The 23360-nt window shown below is 41.9% G+C and overlaps 2 protein-coding genes and 1 pseudogene across 2 annotated transcripts; 2 read left to right on the top strand and 1 right to left on the bottom strand.

Moving 5' to 3' along the window:
• Positions 1 to 9652: 9652 nt before the first annotated feature.
• On the bottom strand, positions 9653 to 12469 carry LOC136764142 (fish-egg lectin-like). Its single transcript, XM_066717953.1, has 4 exons — positions 12334 to 12469; positions 11089 to 11316; positions 10570 to 10915; positions 9653 to 9917 (listed from the first exon to the last, which is right to left on the bottom strand). Exons 1-4 carry the CDS (start codon positions 12386 to 12388, stop codon positions 9779 to 9781), a joined length of 768 nt encoding a protein of 255 aa, XP_066574050.1. The 5' UTR covers positions 12389 to 12469; the 3' UTR covers positions 9653 to 9778.
• A 3278-nt stretch (positions 12470 to 15747) lies between these two features.
• On the top strand, positions 15748 to 19619 carry LOC136764062 (verrucotoxin subunit beta-like). Its single transcript, XM_066717889.1, has 2 exons — positions 15748 to 15847; positions 18313 to 19619. Exons 1-2 carry the CDS (start codon positions 15748 to 15750, stop codon positions 19617 to 19619), a joined length of 1407 nt encoding a protein of 468 aa, XP_066573986.1.
• A 739-nt stretch (positions 19620 to 20358) lies between these two features.
• Positions 20359 to 21022, top strand: LOC136764061 (uncharacterized; annotated as a pseudogene).
• Positions 21023 to 23360: the final 2338 nt, after the last annotated feature.

Genomic DNA, 23360 nt, shown 5'->3' with positions numbered 1-23360 from the left:
TTGACCAGGACCACACCCCTAAATGCATTGAAGCAACTGCCATGTGATTGGTTGGTTAGATAATTGCATTAATGAGAAATTGAACAGGTGTTCCTAATAATCCTTTAGGTGAGTGTATATAACAACACATTAAAGAATGTATGGTATAGCATTTAATATATATTAAATGCTGTACCATACATTCTTTAATGTGTTGTTTGTCTGTGCTCCAGGACCCCCTTGTAAATGATGCCTTGGTCTCAAAGGTTAAATTTCCTGGTGAAATAAATAAATAAATAAAATATGGTAACTTGACTGGTGGTCGAAAGACCAAACATTTAAATTGCTATTTTGCGCAAAGCATTACTGGAGAACTACATTTGTTATCATGGTTTCTTCTGTAAAGTGCTTGGATTAACCAATTCACGGCAGGGCGGCTTATTTGTTTGTGTGTTGTCTATACATCTATATCGGGCTGTTGATGTCCTTGTAGGTCCTCCCGCAGTCTCCCTGACAAATGTATTACTATTTTGGTAGTGCAAAATTCAGAAGAATTGTTTTTAACTTGCTCTTTTTAATACACTTATTTTATATTTTAATAGGTCATGTTAGCACGACAGACTTTTAAACCTAATCTTTTATCTCAAAAGATTATCCTGTTTAGTGGTTGGGGCTGGTATTGCAGCTTTCTTTTCAGCTACAGCCCGATATAGCTGTATAGACAAGGGTTCGTGGTTCGTACGAGTGAGCACGCTGGAGCGGTTGGCTGCCGGTTCATCTCATACGAATATTTGTAATTGTCTGCTTAGTTGGTTGCTTTTGTTGTTTTTATTTTACTAGTTAAGAACATTGTGCTTTTAAAGCCTTTTAAAGTTTATTTTGATCTGCGAAAGTCTTTTATTAATCAAAAATCATCAGTCCGATTTTTCATTTACTTTTTCCTGGATTTATCATTGTGTTTCTCTTGGCTCAAACTTCAATTCTCATATCCACAACTGCACTTGGAACTACCGTGGGAAGTGCCGATTGCTTCTGGTCTTCTTCCCATACCTGGCCTGGTGTGGGTGAGCGATGCCGCGCTGCCGTGCGTGTTTGTTGTGCTGTTCAATCTCCACCTGGAGGCTCTGCTCGCTGTAGGCCAAACAGCCTCCAAACAGGAGAGACGGATACCCGCAAGCTGTGCGCCCTGCCGGTGTATCGACCCTGCTGCCTGCGGGGACGCACGGATACACGGACTGCTGCACAGCTGCCTGCTCATCTGGCTGGTTGCTCTCTTCGCCGTCGCTATGTGGATTAATATGCTTTTCTGGGGGATTGTTATCTTTACTATCGTCAATCCCTGTTCTACTCAACAAATGAGCTACAAATCTCCCCCCGCTCTGTTTGCGCACCGGGACACCCTGCGCCGACCAAGATATCTCCACCGGGGATCTCGTCGCAACTTCACTTACAGTGAGACTCTCCCATCCGTTCATTCTGGTCTAATCAACAGCATCCTGTCTCTCACTCTCGCCGCAGCGCTGACCTGTCTGCTCAGACTGGTTATTAAGGCAGCGATGTACTCTGGTTCTAATGACTGTATTAAACTTGCACTTTTTAATGTTCGGTCACTTACCAACAGAGCCCTCATAATCAATGAGTTTATTATTAACAAGAAGTTGGATATCATGTGCCTCACTGAGACCTGGCAACAGCCAAACAACTTTTATGATCTCAATCAATCAATCCCGCCTGGTTACTCGTATATTGGTCAGCGTCGCTCTACTGGGCGATGCGGCGGTGTTGTTGTCCTGTACCGGGATAATGTTAAAGTTAAACCCATCAGTTTACCTCAGCACTCTTCTTTTGAACATCTGACTGTTAAACTCCCGCGTTCTCAACCACTGATCATTTTAACAATCTATAGACCACCTAAGCCATCTGATTTGTTTTTAACTGAGCTGTCTTCATTATTGACTTCTGTCTGTGCCATGTCCCCCAATGTACTCCTTGTAGGTGATTTTAACATTCATATCGATGCAACTGAAAAATGTAGATTTGCTGCTGATTTTATGTTATTACTGGATAGTCTTAACATCATTGAAAATGTTACATTTCCCACTCATAACAAAGGTCACATTTTAGATTTAGTCTGCTCTACCGGCATTCTTCCTTGTAATATAACAGATACAGAACTCCCTATCTCTGATCACAAAGCTGTCATGTTCGAAGTCTCTGTTCCCCTTCTTAAACATAATGTCCAATGCACCATTTCCTTTAGAAACATAAAAAACATCAACCCCACTGATCTTATCAATCTGATTCAGACTTACCCCAGTCCTGACTCCAAGTCTATTCATAATCTCATTGTGCATTACAACGACTGTCTTTCTTCTTCCCTGAATACCCTCGCTCCCTTTAAAACCCGCTCTGTCTCTTTCATTCACACTGCTCCCTGGTACACCCCAGGATTATGCCAGTTAAAAACTAGTGGACGGAGTCTAGAACGTCTGTGCAAGAAGACTGGCATGGTAATTCACTCCCAAGCATACATAGATCACCTGTTGATCTACAAGAATGCCCTCTCAGCTGCCAGAACATTATACTACTCTAGCATCATCAATTCTGGTAAAAATAACTCAAAAGTCCTCTTTTCCACAGTAAAACGTTTACTTCGGCCACCCTATAACTTCCCTTCTGACCCCTCTCCTGAACAATGTAACAAGTTCCTCAACTTTTTCCACACAAAAATCCATGACATCCACCAATATCTATCAAAATGTCCTTGTCCTCCTGGTGATAATCTTTCTTGGATGAATACACCACAAGGCTCAGCCTACACTACCTGTCTCTCTGATTTCACTCTAGTCACTGAGCATTCCATCACTGAACTTATCTGTAGATCCAAATCATCTACTTGTCTACTTGACCCCATTCCCACTAGCCTTGTTAAAACCTGTCTACCTGCAATTTCTCCTCTGATTACTGGCATAATTAATTCCTCCCTCACTACTGGCATTGTACCTTCCACACTTAAGGTTGCTGCTGTTACTCCCATCCTTAAAAAATTTAATGCTGACCCTGATGACCTGAACAACTTCCGTCCCATCTCAAACCTATCCTTCCTTTCCAAAACACTTGAGCGGGTTGTGGCTACTCAGCTTCAACTCCATCTATGCTCCAATAACCTTCATGAACCATTCCAGTCTGGTTTTTGCTCTAACCACAGCACTGAAACAGCCTTAGTAAAAATCACCAATGACCTTCCCTGTGCAGCTGACTCAGGGGTACTATCCATTCTCATCCTTCTTGACTTGAGTGCAGCCTTTAATACCATCTCCCATCCACTCGTCATAGAAAGTTTAGCTGGTGTTGGTGTCACGGGTGTTGCACTCTTTTGGTTTTCTTCTTACCTCACTGACCGTCAACAGTTTGTGCAAATTAAAAAACACAGATCAGGGTGTGCAGCTGTTTCACAGGGTGTCCCCCAGGGGTCAGTGTTGGGACCACTTCTTTTCATAATCTACCTCCTACCGCTGGGCAAGATTATGCGTCTTCACAAAGTAAATTTTCACTGCTATGTTGATGATACGCAGCTTTACATCTCCACCAAACCCACCATTCCCCTCCCTCCCACTTCCCTTATTAACTGTCTCCAAGATATTAGGAGCTGGATGAGCTCGAATCTCCTCAAATTTAACAGCAACAAGACAGAAGTCATGCTTATTGGCTCTAAATCTATTCTTTCTAAACAGCACAACCTTAGTATTAACATTGATGGTTTTTCAGTTCTGCTTTCATCACAAGTCAGAATACTCACCTGCACTAGATCATCTGAACATATCACACCAGTCCTTATCCAGTTACATTGGCTCCCTGTGCACTACCGTATTGTCTTTAAGTCGCTCCTCCTTACTTACAAAGCCCTTCATAATCTGGCACCTACCTACCTGTCGGATCTCATCCCAGCCTATGCCCCTTCCCGCTCCCTCCATTCCTCTTCTGCTAATCTCCTCGTCACCGCCCCATTCCGTCTCGCCTCCATGGGTGGCCAGGCCTTCAGCTGCTCGGCCCCCAGGTTCTGGAACGCACTCCCCGCACAAATAAAACAAGCAGACACTTTCATATCTTTTAAAAATCTTTTAAAAACTCACCTTTTTAAGAAAGCCTACCTTCTATAGCCCTATGGCTACATTTTAGCAGATGTTTCCTTTGTAACTGTCAGTCCCTATGCATTTCTCCATCGTAATCTATGTTTATTGTATTAATTTATATAGGTCAACTTTGTGTAAGATGTCCTTGAGTATCTAGAAAGGAGTCCCCCAAATAAAATGTATTATTATTATTATTATTATTATTATTTTTTATTTTTATTATTATTATTATTATTATTATTATTATTATTATTATTATTATTAGTAGTAGTAGTAGTAGTAGTAGTAGTATTAGTAGTATTCTATTTATACAATTTATTATTCCAATTACTATTGGGGTGATTTATTACTGACTTGTGATTTACTTGGTTATTCTGAGTTCATAGTTATACATTGTGAGCTTTTGTTTGTGTGTGGTATACAAGTTATTTTGTTTTATTTATTTGGGAGAGCACAGCTACACCCACAGCCCTCCACCTTTTGCATTTTTGTGATTTTAACAATAAAGGTTTCTGTATTTGTCTGTGTCTTGTATTAAAAGAGAGGGTGTGTAGATCACATACAGATAACTTGATTTCTATCAGCCTGACCTATAGGTTGAGGTGTTACACTAGTGTTACATACTGAACCCGATCACTTGGCTCAATGACATATGGTGTCAGTTGTGGGATGTCAGCTTGGATGCTGTGTACACAATGTCTTTCCAGTATGCACAAGAGTAAACATTGGAGACTGAGAAGCAGGAAACATCGCTAACATCCAAACTAAATTCAAGCACCACAAAAGAAGGAGCTGTGCTGGAATTTACTACAACAGCTCTGCACCATGAAGACAGCTGAAGAAGAAGTAATAGCAGCTAAAGCTGGCACCGGACCCAAAGCGGCTTTTACCTTCCCACTCAACACCAGTGCCCGTATTCATAACGAATCTGAGAGTGATAAATTGGTCCTAAGTGCCTGAAATACAGTATCTGAAAGTGACATCATTTTTGTCCTACTTTTACTCTTAGGAGTAAAAGCTATTGATAAACATTCTTTAGAATGAAAAGTACTCCTAACTCGACCAATATTTAGGACACCTCACAAGGTACCCTAAATAGTCAGGAGTTGGGAGATGGCAGCAATGAAAAGACGGCATCAGTGCACCTTCTGTGCCAGGAAAGGTGCTACAGCGGTGTAATGATGAAGAGTTATTGCGGCGATATAGACTGGGCAGAAATTGAATATTCTTGGTTACTGAACTAGTCAGAAATGCAATGTCTTCCATCACTGTCAGAAATGTGTCACTGTCAGCAGAGATAAAGATGGTGACAATGTTGCGGTGTCTGGCCTCAGGGAAAATGCAACAGTGTAGCAATGGTGATTCTGGACCATCATCACAGCATTCAATAAGCAGAATTTTCCATCAGACCATAATGGCATTACAGTACCCCAGATCATTTATTGATTTCCGCACTACTGCACAAATACCCCCAAAACAAGCAGCATTCATAATCAATGATTATACCTATATAATCAATGCTAGCCTAATAAATTCATAATCAATTCTAGCCTATATTCCTCAAGGGTTTTACGTTACACTGGTTCTATAACTGACTATATTTTAACAAAAATTAAAGTACATTTTTTTGCTGCAAAAGAAATTAAAAATTATCCACCATATTCATAATAAACTGTATGTGCATTTTTGTATTTTATTCAATACAGAAAAGTGTCTGAAATAGCAAATCAGTGTAAAACCCTTGATGATTATACCCCAGTGTTTCCACCTGTGGATAATTTCCTATGTACAAGGGAAGGATAAATAGTGTTACATGTAAGGTCTCACGGTTTCCCCCTGTACTTCTCCAGAGGTCATCCTCACCGGAGTTCTAATCCAGTCATTCCACATTCCTCAATCCCCAGTGAACACACTCTGACCTCCCTCAGCTCTCATTCGCCCAGCACTACCCAGCACCAATTACCTTCCATCTCCTGCCCCTCTTATAAACCCCTCACCAACTCCCAGGCACCGTGAAGTTTTGTCAGAGTAAGCTACATCTCCGAGCAGTCTCCCTGTGCCTTGTTATAATCTAGTTTCCTTGACCTCCTTTTGACTTCCCGACCTTGACCTTGAGCTTCCCCTGATTGCCCGTTTGCCTGATCGCCTGACCATTGCCCATGACCATGACTCCATCTTTGCCTTGTCCTTGTTTGCCCTATCTGCCAGTAGCCGACCCACGCCTGTCTGACCATCCCACCTGCACCGCAACTGGGTCCCCTTGTTCCTGTGCCCGCGGTACGTTACATAAGGTGTTTTACATATATTTTATTAATGTGATTATGAATTTGAAATTAATCTAGCATTTTTATTTGATTTAGCACCTTAATGTTAACATCCTTGCAATGCAGGAATGAGGGGAAACGCTTATTATTTTGTGTCAAATTATAAACAAATAAAAGGTTGAGTTAGCATAGCATATTCATATAGTTTTCTTTTCTTGCATTATTTTTTTCTCCAAAATGAAGAAAATACATCACAGTGAGTCATATTATTATTATTATTATTATTATTTTTATTTCTTGGCAGATGCCCTTATCCAGGGCGACTTACAACATAAGTGCAAAACAAAGTGCAAAAATACAGTGAAGTACAAGGCATCAATCATTACAAATTCAATTTAACTAAAACATAGCAATTCAAAATACATTTTACAAATTCCAATTTACAATTTACACAAGTACAATAAGTGAGGTCCTACATCCTGGACGGTGAAAGCTAAGTGCTGTCAAGATGTAGGGTTACAGACAAGGGCTACGGGAAAGGGAGAAAGGACGAAAACAATCAAGAACGCACAATAAAAACTGTGAAGTGCTATCTAGCAGGGATAGAGGACTAATATTACAAGTACTGTCAGAAAAGATGTGTCTTGAGTAAGCGCCGGAATGAGGTCAAGGACTCAGCTGTTTTGACTTTGGTGGGCAGGTCGTTCCACCACTTAGGGGCCAGGGATGAGAAGGAGCGGCTCTGGAGGAAGGAGAGTGGAGAGGAGGCAGAGTTAGCCTTCGGGCACTGGAGGAGCACAGTGGTCTGGAGGGGATGTATGGAGAGACGAGTGTCTGAAGGTAGCTTGGTGCAGTGTGGTCAAAACAGCGGTAGGTGAGGGTCAATGTCTTAACCTGAATGCGTGCCGCTATCGGGAGCCAGTGGAGGGAGCGGAGCAGTGGAGTAGCGTGTGTGAATCGTGGCAGAGAGACACCAGACGAGCCGCAGAGTTCTGGATGAGCTGGAGCGGCGGGTAGTAGATGCAGGCAGGCCGGCCAGGAGGGAGTTGCAGTAGTCCAGGCGGAAGAGGACCAGTGACTGGATGAGCGGCTGAGTCGAGTAGTCGATGAGGAAGGGACGGATCCGGCGTATGTTGCTCAGGAAGAATCTGCAGGTGCGTGTCAGCGTGGTGATGTGCTGGGTGTAGGAGAGCGCAGGATCAAGGGTGACTCCTAGATTTTTAGTGGAAGAAGAAGGACAGAGTGTGGTGGATTCCAAGGGTATTCTAACCTAAACTATCGTGAAAATATGCTCCTGAAACCTCCTACTCTGAGCGAGGAGTAATTTTACTCCTAAACTAACTTTTAGCATGATTCCTAGGAGTAATTCTGTGATGTGTTATGCATACGGGCCCTGGTCTCAGAGCATGAGGACCGCTATAGCAGAAGAGTCACTAGCAAGCACAGAAGCTGAACCAGTAGCTGGGCTGTCCAGTGGCAAGAGTCCACATATGGTCCCTTTTGAAATGGCTGGCTGTTCAACAGGTGGAGAATTAGAGAAGGAATCAGGAAGATGAGAGGCATTACATGGTAGGATTACAGTGATTCTGGTAGGGATGCATGGTCTGAGAGTTGGAGCTTCAGGAGGCTTAAAATCAATAATTTACACTTTTATATCTTCACTTAATTGGCCTTCACTTACTACCCTAAATACTCTTTGGGAACAAGATCTTGAAACAGACATATCAGACGTATCAAAAGTCAAATTATCAAAATTATAGCCGGACTTGGATCCAACCTGTGATGAATTCCATTCTGCCCCTGCATCTCTTATTCATATGTACTGGGCATGTCATGAGCTGGTTTCATATTGGTCATCAGTTTTTAACTTCACTCTCCCATATTTTATGGTTGAAACTCGACCGCTCTCACCTTAACGGCACTCTTTGGATTGCCTGCAAGACGTCTTGTTTTCCTAAACTGGAGGCAGCCTGCACCACCCTCCTTTGCCCTCTGGATCAGGGATATAATACAACATCTAAAACTTGAATAAATTAAATACACAGCCAGAGGCTCCACTAATGGGTTCTATGCGGCTTGGTAATCCTTTCAAAATTATTTTGATGGACTAAGACTTTCTTCACAACCTCTGCTAATTGTTGTTTTCTCTAAATTCTCAAATACGACACTATCCCAACCTTTTTTCTTTGTTTGTTTTCACTTTTTTATATATTCGTACTCTTCTCCTTGTCTTATTATGTATTACTTATTTGATGGACTGCATTTCTTAGCCTTTGTGTCTGTGTAAACAGGGTCACTGTCTCCCGGCCTTGCTTTGCTACGGTACTGTGCTATAGTGCAACCCTGATACCCAGAGGAACAGAGTCTGATAAAAAACAGTTTTCTCTGGGATTGATACATCATACAAACCCCCCCTTATATTAAACATTACGTATGCTTTAATTCTCCCCAGTTTAACCATATAAAGGTTTTCCTAACGAGTTGTCAGGCAGAAAACAAACTTGCACTCATTACGGGACAGACATGTGGGCCTGTTATCTTTCTCTCCTGTCTGCTCTGCATAAAAGTGCCTATAATTTGTAACTTCTCTAAGACTGTTCTTGAGATCGCCTCTTGAACCTCTTCCTTGCAGCTGCTTGTAATAAAAACCTTTGATTGGAAATATATCTCTCTCTCTGGATATCTACGACTTTATTATATTTCATATGTAAAAAATGTCTTACAACCGAATGTTATGGGAAATACTACATAATGTAAATTGTGATGCTTTTTTGTATGGAACTTAATAAAAAAAAAAAGTCAAAAAGTCAAAAGGGGAGCAAACAATAACATTTCTAAATACCATGTAAACAAAGTCCTTCTCTGAACACTGTGCGACCACAAGGGAAAATGTAGGTCTGTGTATATCCCCTTTGTATTGTCATGCTAGGACCTTAAGGGGACCTGTTTAGAACATGCAATGTCCTAGAGAGACTGTTACTTCCGGGACCTAAATGTTCCCTACAGTTCACAGGAGATTCCCTGTTAGCTGGGAGACTCACACACACACCCCATGCATGCACAGACCCACCCACACATCATGCATGCACAGACCCACACACACACAGACACTGAGACACAGACACTTGGACTCACACATACAGAGACAAAGATACTCAAACAAATACAAACACAGACTTCAGGATGCTGTTATATTTTTCAATGTTTTATTGAAGCTCAGAGTGAAAGATAAAGACAAATTAAAAGGAATCTTGTATGGCTGTATATATATATATATATATATATATATATATATATATATATATATATAAAATATACTTTTTAAAAGAGCTTTATTGATTTACATGTTTTATTTATTTATTCAAATTTATTTATTTATTTATTCAAGCTGGCTGTGAGTGCTCAGCTGCAGTCCTGGATCTGGTTGTCTTGGGTGATGACCCACAGATGACCCAGATCAAAAGACACATGCTTGCTCTTCCCGCACTCCCTCAGCTGCGTCCAGCTAGTGCCTGCAGGGTTACTGCTGGTGATACCATCCCTGACAGGGGGTGCAGGGTAGAGGGGAGAGAGCGGTAGAGACAGGTTGAGGGAGAAAGTGAGAGAGAAAGTTAGAATTGTAATAACTAATGGAATAACATCCAAACAGTAGTAATGATTGCAGTAATAACACCAATAATAGTAATAATAACTACAGTACTACTCCTACCTTTATTTAAACAAATTATAGTAATAACCTTATGGAGCATAATAATAATATTAATTCAACAATAATTTGAGAATTACCCCAATAGTAATAGTCATAATAATATAAATAATTCCAAAAGTAATTACAATAATAGTACTGACAGCAATACAAATAATAACTGTAGCAGCAGCTGCACCAATACTAATTATAGCAATATCTGCAATAACAGCTTTCATAACACTACTACTAAGAACAATATTAACTTTAATAATGATTATACCACTAGTTTAATAATAATTGTTCAAATACTAATAAGATTAATATTAACAATACTATTAATCATAATAATAATCATAATTGCTATGCAAGTAGTTTAAAATCCAGCTGTATAAATAGATAATTGTATGTTAAAATAATGTGATATATTGTAACAATTATAAGTCAATCTGGATAAGGACATTTGCTAAGACATATAAATATAGAAATAGTTAAAAATACATCTCACCTGCGGTAAACGTCCCCGGCAGCATTGACCCCGTATACACTGCCCTCACTGCCCACCTCTATCATGGACAGTTTCCCGTCCACCTGCTGCCAATCCCCTGTCCCCTGGCACTGCTGTGGAGACACACCCTTCCTCACGAAGATGTCTTCGGCGGCGTTCACCCCCCAGCAGCCCAGGGGCCCACAGCTGTAGTATTTGAGAGCCCCCGGGAGGCCTTGCCAGGGGGTGGGGGAGCCGGGGCCCTTGTACCCCACTGTGGCCTCTTGGCCAAGGCAGAAGATGTTGTCTGCAGTGTTGACCCCGGCCACGAACTGGACACCACCAGCATCAATCTGCTTCAGCTGACCTGAGAGAGGAGAGGAAGACGGCAGGGCACAACATTTTGAATACAAAACTTTGTATCACTGCATCCTGCCCCTTTCTCCCATTCCCTCCACCGTCCCGCCCACCACCTGCCCGTCTCCCTTTTCCCCTCCCTTCCCCTCCCTTCCCCACAACCTCCCTCTCTCTGCCTCTCACCTGGCACCTGTACCCAGTTGGCATCCACCAGCTTAAAGATGGCATTGGCACTATTAACGCCCCAGACGCCCGAGGGCCCGACCGTGACATGCTTGAGTGCCCCAGGCAGCTGAGTCCAGGTCCCCCCGTACAGGGTGAAGATGGCATCGGCAGTATTGGTGCCAAACACCTGCCCCACGCTGACATCAATCTGCCGCAGTTGCCCTGCAACCTCCCTGCACTGCAAGGCTGAGCAGAAAGAGACAGAGGGAGGGAGGGAGGGTGACGGGGAGGAGAGAGGAAGAGTGAGGGGGAGGGTGATAGGGTAGGTGATAGGAAGAAAGAGGGGCAGGGAAGGTGGAGTAGGGAAGAGGGAGAGGAAGAGTGAAAGTCAAAGATACGCAACATACGTAACCTTGTATTGTGAGACACAGATACAATGAAGGACACAGAGACACACAGACAGAGAGACAGAGATACAGATACACACACCATGTCCAGTGAGACACAGACAATGTATGGTACAGTCACACACACACACACACACACACACACAGATGTAAATACACACATTGGCTCATGAAACACACAGTAACACAAAACAAACATACACATTGACTGTCAGAAACACCAGATACATGTTATCAACACTTTGTCTTGTCTTTTTTGGGCAGACACTCCTAACACCGGTTTTCTGTTTCCAAAATATCATTATTAATTCCAAGAATGGTTTGAGTTTTTCTTTCCATGTTTATGGTTATTTAAATTAAATGCTATTTGAGAACTGCTTGATCAAATGATTAAATCTGGTGAAATGTTTTAAGACACTTAAAGCTCAAGCACATTATGCTGTTATATCAATAAATTATATAATGATTTTAGTTTCTTACATTCTTAAAAGTTGAACAGTCAAACTATATGCACATTGGACTCAAAGTTCACTGCAATTTAAATAATTAATACTAATCAGATAATAGTGTATTATAGAGGAGCCAAGATTTATGTTTTAACATCACTCCAGCTACTGCTGCTACTGCTACTGTTATTTCTACTGCTATCACAATGGCTACTGGAACTGCTACTGTTACTGCTACTGCCCATTCCCCTCCATACTAATCTGTATTATTCCATCTAACCATCCATTTTCGAAACAGCTTATCCTGGTGAGGGTCGCAATCTGTATTATTATTATTATTATTATTATTATTATTATTATACATGTTTTGTATTATTATTACTGTTGTTGTTGTTCTTGAAGCCTCTTACCCTGATTGCCAGACAGCAGGAGCTGCACCAGCACTGCAATCACACAGGCTCTCATCACTGCTCTGTCTCTGTTTCCCTGCGTCCTTGTGTCTCCCTCTGCACTGAGACCCCAGCCTGTGGATTGCAGAAACACACAATCACACACTCCTTATATACAACACCTGCACATGGCACACATGGCAACTCCCTTAGCAAACACAGGAACTGAATGACAGGCATGCATGCACCCCGCCCCGTGAGGTAGATTTTAGCAGTGTTAGATTAGTTGTAGCTATCATGCTATTTATTCTACATGTGCAGACTTACCCTGTAGATTCATTCTTTTTGCATGTTTTTTGGGAGGTATATAAATAACCTGCACAGCCTTGCTTGGAGGTGTCTGTCATCTGTCTGTCTCAGTGACAGATTGACCTGGGGGGGCACACCAAGGGTTAGATTTTGAGGACTCTGCCACCATTAGAGCACCTTCTTGCACACCTGAGTGACCGTCACTTGGTCATCCTGAGGATGCTGAGCGGGAGGGTTTGTGATGCAGCCATGAGGAGGCCCAGCAGCCTCTGACAAAGGGACACCCGGACACAGTCTCTCAACCAGAAGAGGGAGAGACATGTGTGAAAAGAAGCAACTCTCTCTGGTGCCAGCGTGTTGACCATGGTAATGAAGTCGAGTTGGCGTCAGCTCTTCTCTCGGTTAACTGGATGCCCAACTCGGGGAAATGGTTGAGGATTGTGAATCAGAACCTGCTCCCCGGAATGCAAACAGACCAGCCAGTCATCAAAATAATAGTAGGACGCGGACACCGTGGCAGAGCATCGACACGTCCACACCACGCCTTGGAAGGGGGGTGAATGGGTCTGAAACTGTAGGAAGTAGTCAACAGCAGTCCTGGGTGCAGGTTTGTCCAATTGAATAGTTGCTGTGGAGTGTTTGGGTGGGTCAGAGGCTGCTGGAATACCTCAGGGTCGTGGCGTAGGAGGCAGAGGGAGACGGTGACGACTGCCCTCCTGCCTGACATGGGCCTTACTGTTCTATCAAAGGTGGCGGGCCTGGGATGTGATCCATTGGTGGATGTCATCAGGGGGGTGTGGTTGCTGTCTGGAAGCACAGCTTTCCATGCTTTCTACCTTCAGGGCTGAGCCGGGAGCGTGGTACAGGGGTAAGCCTTTGGCAGCTGCCAAGAGTGTATGTAGATTTACATACACTGCTCAAAAAAATTAAGGGAACACTTAAATCACACATTGGATGTCGATGAACGAAATATATTAAAGATCAAAATCTTTACTGTACATTGTGTAATTGATGTAACAACGGTCAATGGAAACCACGCGCTACTTGGTGGTGTGGGATGCACCGATACATAACATCCCATAGGTTCTCAATTGGATTCAGGTCTGGGGAACATGAGGGCCAGTCAATGGCATCAATGCCTTCGTTATCCAGGAATTGCCTGCACACTCTGGCCACATGAAGCCGGGCATTGGCCTGCACCAGGAGGAACCCAGGGCCCACTGCACCAGCGTAAGGTCTGACGATGGGTCTGAGGATTTCATCCCGATACCTAACAGCAGTCAGGGTACCATTGGCTAGCACGTGGAGGTCTGTGCGACCCTACAAGGACATGCCTCCCCAGACCATCACTGACCCACCATCACCACCACCTGCAAAACCATTCCCTTTTTGGGGGTTCTCTTGCTATTGCCTCTCCAGTGCACCTGCTGTCACTTTCATTAGCACCAAAACAGGTGACATTGATTCACAATCGCTTAGGCTTCCTAACTGGACAGATTGATATCCCTGAAGTTTAATTGGTGTAATACTGTGATGATTACGTGTTCCCTTCATTTTTTTGAGCAGTGTAGTTCTAGTAATAATTTGTAGATCACATTGCTAGCCATTGTAGCATAAGGTACAATTATAAATGTCAATTAAAGAAGTGAATTTATAGTATCACCTTATCACAAATCCTGGAATCTTGTAGAACTCAATTTCCGTAATAATTGGACGCAGACACCAATTCCAAAGATATAAATTGTCAAATTTATTAAAAACAAAGACTAAATGTAGCACTACACTAATTATACAAAAGGGAAAAACTAATTAAAATTCAACTCTAGATCAACAAATCAAAGACAAATCACTTCCGTGACCAAATCAAAGACCATGGGATCACATATGATAACACACAAATCGTTATTTATGTCAGGTAACTTCTCGTTATATATACACTCACCTAAAGGATTATTAGGAACACCTGTTCAATTTCTCATTAATGCAATTATCTAACCAACCAATCACATGGCAGTTGCTTCAATGCATTTAGGGGTGTGGTCCTGGTCAAGACAATCTCCTGAAATCCAAACTGAATGTCTGAATGGGAAAGAAAGGTGATTTAAGCAATTTTGAGCGTGGCATGGTTGTTGGTGCCAGACGGGCTGGTCTGAGTATTTCACAATCTGCTCAGTTACTGGGATTTTCACGCCATTTCTAGGGTTTACAAAGAATGGTGTGAAAAGGGAAAAACATCCAGTATGCGGCAGTCCTGTGAGCGAAAGTGCCTTGTTGATGCTAGAGGTCAGAGGAGAATGGGCTGACTGATTCTAGCTGATAGAAGAGCAACTTTGACTGAAATAACCACTTGTTACAACCGAGGTATGCAGCAAAGCATTTGTGAAGCCACAACATGTACAACCTTGAGGCGGATGGGCTACAACAGCAGAAGACCCCACCAGGTACCACTCATCTCCACTACAAATAGGAAAAAGAGGCTACAATTTGCACAAGCTCACCAAAATTGGACAGGCTGGTGGTGGTGTAATGGTGTGGGGGATGTTTTCTTGACACACTTTAGGCCCCTTAGTGCCAATTGGGCATCGTTTAAATGCCACGGCCTACCTGAGCATTGTTTCTGACCATGTCCATCCCTTTATGACCACCATGTACCCATCCTGATGGCTACTTCCAGCGGGATAATGCACCATGTCACAAAGGTCGAATCATTTCAAATTGGTTTCTTGAACATGACAATGAGTTCACTGTACTAAACTGGCCCCCACAGTCACCAGATCTCAACCCAATAGAGCATCTTTGGGATGTGGTGGAACGGGAGCTTCGTGCCCTGGATGTGCATCCCACAAATCTCCATCAACTGCAAGATGCTATCCTATCAATATGGGCCAACATTTCTAAAGAATGCTTTCAGCACCTTGTTGAATCAATGCCACGTAGAATTAAGGCAGTTCTGAAGGCGAAAGGGGGTCAAACACAGTATTAGTATGGTGTTCCTAATAATCCTTTAGGTGAGTGTATAGCATATTCATGTATTGCCTTTAAACGATTCATTTTGAAAGAATGCTGAGACCTTTCAATCTGAGACCTTGGTATGCATTTTGCAGAGCTCATTTCAAAGCAGGTATAATGGAATCCATTGGCAGTAACACTCTGGAGCTTGCAGCTCTTGGCCGACCTTTCCAACTTGGGATGCTTTATGACTGTCGCAATGATTCCCTTATTCCAGGTAAGTCAAAAACACTTATGCAATATGTTTCTGAGTAGTTGTGGACAAGTGCATTAATAACTTACACGTATTATGTGTTGCAAATTAAAATCCTTCCTTAGAACTGATACAAGCAATGTTCTAAACATGTATCACTGATGCAGAGTGTGTTATGAAAACATATCATAACACAATAATATTTGTAATCATTTCGGTTCTTCAAACAGTAAATATGGGTACACAAACATATACCCTTCAGATTTGCAGACATTACTATTTTGACTATTTATGTATGTATGTGTGTAATGATTTATCTATTTATTAATAGATTCAGTTATGCAGGGCAACTTTTACATGTTAGAAAAGCGCTGTAATACCATCAGTACAAACATAATAAGCATACATTCTAGTACAATGAGTTAACAAGTGCAGACATAATAGTTATGTATTAAATCCTAGGTACAGTATGTGCTAAAAGGAGGAGTAGGTTTAGATTTTGCAGTAAAAGTAACCCCGGTTACGTAAAAAGAGAATACTACCCAAAGGGAATTTGTTAAAGAGAGTTACAATGGTACCACGTATGAATCACTTGACTATGAAGTCCACATGTCACACAAATAGCCCTTCCTGTTTCCAGTTTGTATGTATTGTCTTGCGTCAACTACTACTCCCTGCTTGTCAGGAGTCAGAACTCCCAATTGACCTTGCAAGCTTTGGATAGTATTCTACAGATAACAACAAATAAGCGGGGTTGCATTATCAACCTATCATTATCTTTCAAGTCAAGAATACTACCCAAAGGGTGATGGGTTGATGTATTACCAAACTGTCAGCATGGGTATGCGTTACAACCTATGTACAGTGGGGTAGACTGGTCTACAGCACCTGAGTAACATCCGCTTAACACAAACAAACTACGTAGAGAGCGGGATAGGCAGGGCAATTCAGCTCTACTAGGCACAATTTACAAATCCAGGAGCAATGCCTTTAAGTGCTCCTCTGTAGAGTCATAGTCCAGTCAGGAAAGATAGCACTGTTATGCCTACCAGGTTGTGCTGACATAGGAGGGTGGAAAGGTAGGTTTATACATCGGCCAAGAGCCTGTGCCTCACTTAGCTAATGAGGCTCGACTGAAGCCAATACTGGTTTGCCAATCTTAGAAGAGGGACCAGGATGAAGCCTCACCTCTAGTTGAGTGTGCCACTAGATGTTCAGGCACCAGGGTGCCAGCTGACTCATAGGCCGTGGCAATAGTGTCTACAATCCAATGTGACAAACACTGCTCTGGCCCTGCATCTGCGCTCCATAGCGTAGAAATAATTGGTCTCCCTAGTACGATCCATGAAAAACCTGAGCGCCAGCACAGGGCACAACAGATTAAGCCAAAACTCTTCCTCTGAAGAGAAGGGAGGGGGATGGAAAGCCATCAACTCAATTGACCTGTTGATGTGAAAGGGAAAGATTACTTCTGGGAGGAAGGTAGGGTTAGGCCTAAGCAATGCAGACACAAGATGAGTGTACTGACAGGGCATGTAGCTCACTCACACTTCCCCAAAGGGGAAGCTGTCATGTCTCTCCGTGTCATATGGTGTTCCAGTGTATTAATGTGGAGAGCTCTGAGGGGCTCCATCCACTGACCATTGACTCCCCGTACATCACAGACTGCACCCCAACCTTGATTGGAGGCGTCCGACCTCAAAACCACTCGGTGGACGATTGGGCCGATGGGCACAGTAAGGGTGAGATTCTGAGGTCTCTGCCACCAACGGAGCAGCTTCCTACTTGCCTGAGTGACTAGGTGAGAGTGGTCGTGTTGCAGGTGTATTTTCAGTGCACGATACCACAGCTGCAAGGACCTCATCCTGAGGAGCTTATGGCAAAGGAATACCTTGATATTGCCTCTCAACCTGAAAAGAGAGAGACAAGCGTGTATGGATGAAACTCTCTCTGGTGTGGCAACCATGGCAATCAAACTGAGGCGCAGTCTGAGCAACTACACCGCTTGAGTTGGTGTGAGACAGCTCCTATCTTGGTTGAGCAGGAGGCCTAACTGGTAAAAGAGGTCGAGGATTAGAGCCGTGAGGCAACATGTCCTTAACTTGCATCCACGCCACACCCAAATCTTTTACTTGGAATGTTCTGGAAAGGAAATGATCTCATAAAGTGACTCAAAAGTCTTGAGCAGGTCCATTAGCAACATTTGCAATTAAACATGTCAAACACGTTTTGTCCTTTGAAAGTAAGCACTGGAAAGAAAGTCTTCAAAATAGCATTATCTGTCCTGATGCTCCTCTCCAGTATAATCAATCAACCTTCCTTTAGTTTAATTAACTGTACCTTACTGACGTATTCTTGGAGTTACCTTTTGGTTTCAAATCTAAGTGGAACATAGTGATGTGTCTGCCTTTGAGCCATTGACAGTTGTGATTTCTACATAATGCAATCTGGGTTTTCCAAATATACTATGACATTTCTGTATCCTTTAGGTATGACATTATGGGATCGTGAAGCCCTCCAAAATGACATTGATGAACGATCTCAGCGTAACACAGAGTTTGAGATCATTGCCTCGGATTCCATTGAAGATAAACCATCTGCATTAAACGTAGAAGCCTCCCTGAAAGCAAGTTTCTTGGGGGGATTGGTGGAAGTGAAAGGGTCCACAAAATACCTTAAAGACACAAAGAATTCTAAAAACCAGGCTCGTGTCACCTTGAAATACAGAACAACAACCAATTTTATGCAGTTGACTATGAATCACCTTGGGCGAGGGAATGTAAAATATCCATATGTATTTGAACAGGGCACAGCCACTCATGTAGTAACAGCAGTGCTTTATGGTGCACAGGCTTTCTTTGTGTTTGATCATGATGTATCGAAAATTGAAGACTTTCAAAATATTGAAGGCAACCTGCAAGTAATGATTAAAAAAATACCTCTGATTGCTATTGAGGGTGAGGGTTCACTCCAAATGACAGATGCAGAAAAAGCAAGTGTTGAGCAGTTTAGTTGTAGATTTTATGGTGATTTTGCTCTTGAAAACAATCCTGTATCTTTTCAGGATGCTATTAAAGTTTATGCAATGCTCCCAAAACTTCTTGGTGAACAGTTGGAGCATGCAGTGCCAATGCGGGTTTGGTTATACCCCTTGAAAAAATTAGATTCTGCTGCTGCCCAGATAGTTCGTCAAATAAGCATTGGCTTAGTCAACAGAGTACAGAACGTGCTAGAAAACTTTGTTGAGATAGATGTTCGATGCAGTGACTTGATGAAAGACAGCATCTGCAGTCAATTTTTGGACATGACCAAAAAGATAAAAACATTCAAGGAAATGTGCCTTGAGTACAAACTGGTTTTTCTGAAGTCTTTGTCAGGATTACTGCCATCTATTCGGGGAGGTGGAAAAGAGGAAAGTTTACTTGCAGATATAATGAGAGATAAGGAACAGTCTCCATTTAATAATCACTCCCTGGTGGATTGGCTGGATGACAAGCAAAGGGAAATCAATGTCCTCAGAATGTACATTAGTATGATGAAAGATACCAAGATTGTGGATTCAAAGAGTGAGTTTGACAGAGTAGTCTTGGACCCTAAAGCCAAGTATGTTGTGTGTTTTACTTTCACTTCTCTGCAACTTGAAGAATCCTATCTTTCAGAGTTATCAAATCATTTGAAGGATCTTCCCACCTGTCAGGGCAAATCACCAACATACAGAAAATCAGAGGAAGACAAACAGTGGTATTTCTCAGAATCTGTGTCTGAAAACATGAGAAAAAAGTCAAGTTGTTTATAGACTTTGCAGAGGCAAACAAGGACAAAATAGACACTGTATTTATAACTGCCTCTTCACCCAACAAGAGCCACACAGGTGCCAGTATTTACCTCTATGAAGAGGGAATCAAACAGAGTGAGCATTTTGAGCCTCTCTCAAAACCCGACAAGCCTGTTGCCTTGATGAGAGATCATGAAAGTATAACACTGCAGGTTCATCCTCCTAAATATGGGTCAAATGCTGTAAGCCAATACTTTATCTATTACAGTGTTCAAGACAAGAATGATTGGAAACTTGCGAAAACATCTACTAAGGTTGAATCATTTAGAGTGACAGGTCTACTTCCTAACACAGGGTACAAGTTCAAATATCAAGCAGTGTGCCAGGCAGGGATGGGTCCAACTGGTGCTGTTAGTGACAGTGTTAAAACACTAGCCACTGAGCCCCCTGGGCAACCTTCAATGGTTGCTGAATACTGTACAGAAATTACAATCAGCTGGAAAAAACCTACCATAATAGGAGATGGGGTGATGATCCAAAAGTACATTGTTGAATATAAAGAACACACTGTCTCTCCTGGAACTGAAGATAAGAAATACCTGTGGATGAAGATGACCTGTGCAGATGAGCACTGCACTATTACTGGGCTACAGAAACAGAAACATCATATATTGTTAGAGTGAGTTGTGACTGTGGTGAAGCTGGTAAAAGTAAATATAGTCTGAAAGCTCACCTTTCAACATGTAAAGAAATCAAACGAATGGCTGATCGAATTAAGCTGCAAAGTGAGAAGATCAACTCTGGATCACTTTCGGTTTATAAGATCCCACTGCAGGAGATTCATATTGACCTTGATGGAAACTGTAAAATAATTGCCTTTGGAAAAGATAACAAGAAAAACAATCGGATCATTATGGTTCTTGGGGCAACTGGAGCTGGAAAAACAACCCTGATCAATGGGATGATAAACTATATCTTGGGTGTTGAGTGGGAAGATGACTTCCGCTTCAAATTAGTTGATGAACGTATAACAAAGTCCCAAGCAGAAAGCCAGACCTCTGATATCACTGCTTATGAAATAAATTATCAAGAGGGACTTCAGATCTCATGTTCAGTCACTATAATTGACACTCCAGGATTCGGTGATACTCGAGGTATCAAACGAGATAAAATGATCACTGAACAGATTCGGAAATTTTTCACTGCTGAAAAGGGTATCAGAGATAGATGCTGTGTGTTTTGTGACCCAGGCATCCTTGGCTCGCTTAACCCATGCACAAAAATATGTTTTTGACTCAATCCTTTCCATTTTTGGGAAGGACATAGCAGAGAACATTCAGATGCTTGTGACATTTGCAGATGGGCAACGGCCACCTGTTCTTGAAGCAATTGATGCTTCTGGAGAGCCATGTCCAAAACTGTAAAATAATCTTCCTGTTCACTTCAAGTTCAACAATTCAGCCTTGTTTGCAGATAGCAAGTTGACTAATAGAGACACAGATGACAATTATGATGATGAGGAAGAGGAGAACAACTTTGATAAGATGTTCTGGAAGATGGGAGTGAGTAGCATGAAAAAGTTCTTCGCAGCCTTACTCAAGATGGAAACCAAGAGCCTACTTTTAACAAAGGAAGATCTCAAGGAACACAAACACCTGGAAGTTGCAGTTGAAGGTTTGCAACCTCAAGTCCAAGTTGGATTGGCAAAACTAGATGAGATCAGGAAAACAAAACAGATTATACAACAACATGAAGCAGAAATTTGTACAAATGAAAAGTTTGAGTATGAAGTTGAGCTGATGAAGCCTGTGTGCATTGACGTTAGCAATAGTGGAAATTACATAACTAACTGTCAAAGATGTATGTATACTTGCCATTTCCCTTGTGGAATTGCAAATGACCAAGAGAAAAGAGGATGTTGCGCAATGGATAGTAATGGATATTGCACAGCTTGTCCAGGTAAGTGTATCTGGAATGTGCATTTCAACCAGAAGTATAAATGGAGTTAAGAAAAAGTGAAGGAGAAACGGACATCAGAAGAGCTGAAAAAAAAGTATGAGGAAGCATATGGTGCCAAACTGTCTGCCCAGCAAATAATACAGAAGCAGGAAGATGAAATTAACAATCTTCAGGATGAGGTGCTGCAGCTCATGGAGACATCTTCATGGTGTCTCATGTGTAGTGTAAGGTACACTTTATACATTTCAATTAAAGAAGTGAATTTATAGTATCACCTTATCACGAATCCTGGAATCTTGTAGAACTCAATTTCTGTAATAATTGGACGCAGACACCAATTCCAAAGATATAAATTGTCAAATTTATTCAAAAACAAGACTAAATGTAGCACTACACTAATTATACAAAAGGGAAAAACTAATTAAAATTCACTCTAGATCAACAAATCAAAGACAAATCACTTCCGTGACCAAATCAAAGACCATGGGATCGCATATGATAACACAAATCGTTAAACAAAAAAGGTTATAAACACATTGACTACAATACCGGTTAGTAAGACGAAGGTGAGTCTCTCGTTAGTATTATTAGTCAGACATTAAATAACTACGCAGGTTAGTATTTATGTCAGGTAACTTCTCATTATATATATATATCAGTCTCATTTACGTTTAGGTGCCGAGAAAGATCCTATCATTACTTGTTACCACAATTTCCCTTAACTGATTATTATTCAATGATTAAGGATAGGCAGGGCCACCAATAATCTAATGTCTATTAACTTGTGTCAATTTCAGACTAAACAGTTAAACAGGAATGAGAAGATATTTCTCGGCGTTGACAGATTTTATTTCTAAAATTATCAACAAAACAGTTTAATGCAACACACATTTATATTGAAGAAAACTAAATCATATTACACATTCTAGAGAATTAGATTAACATTTCTAATTGATTTCTCAAATGTCATGAATCATGAACTCCAAACTGTTAAACTTATCTGAGCTTCGTCGCAGAGAGGCCTCTCTGTCTTCGGGCTCAGATAACAGCACACGGCACAAGGTCCGTGTGGTTTGGAACAAAGGCAGTCCGGTTCGGCTTTGTCCAAGAACTTCCACTCAGTCGATGCACCTGGAAGTTGGGGTTTCGCGAATGTAGAGTCTTTTCCAAACAGATTTTCCACTGGTTTGAAGGCTCCAAGGTTGTACACAAAATCTTCTTTGTAAGCAGGGTTTCCACCGTAGTTACTTGAAGACAAAGTCTTTGAGAAAAGCAGGGCCCTGTTCGTTCCAAGGGTCAAGTTTCTTAAGACTCAAATAGCTATTTAAATGACTGAACACTTTCGTATAGAGTCGACTTAGTCAATTGTCCAGCTGTAAAACTCCACTGATCAGGTGGGCAGCGCAGTCTGTAAAGTTCTTTTTTTAATAAAGTCCCTTAAAAGAATTCTTCGTACGGCTCAATCTCCTTCTCCCAGTTTAACTCTTCTGTTGCCGGCAAAGACTTGGTTGGTTTCTGGTTCCGGTTCTGGCAACAGAGCTACAGGTTGAGCTGTGGCAGCAAGTTTCTGGTTCAGGTGAGAGAGAGAGAGAGAAAGACCGTCCGCTGTTCCTTATAGTCTGTCAGATCGATAGGTGATTGGTTCCTGAGTTCTTGAGATTGGATTTCGGTTTCAGCCCCCAGTGTCCTATTGGAGGGGGGCTTGATTTATGACTGATGTCAATCCATGCCATCTTTTGGAAATGCCGGTTGGCCCGGGTTCGTAGCTCTATGTCGGGATTTCGGCTCTCATCCACTTCAAAG

Source organism: Amia ocellicauda, chromosome 12, assembly GCF_036373705.1.
Source record: "Amia ocellicauda isolate fAmiCal2 chromosome 12, fAmiCal2.hap1, whole genome shotgun sequence".
Lineage (NCBI taxonomy): Eukaryota > Metazoa > Chordata > Actinopteri > Amiiformes > Amiidae > Amia > Amia ocellicauda.
Note: the sequence above shows the minus strand (reverse complement) of the source record. Positions and strands in the feature narration are given on the sequence as shown.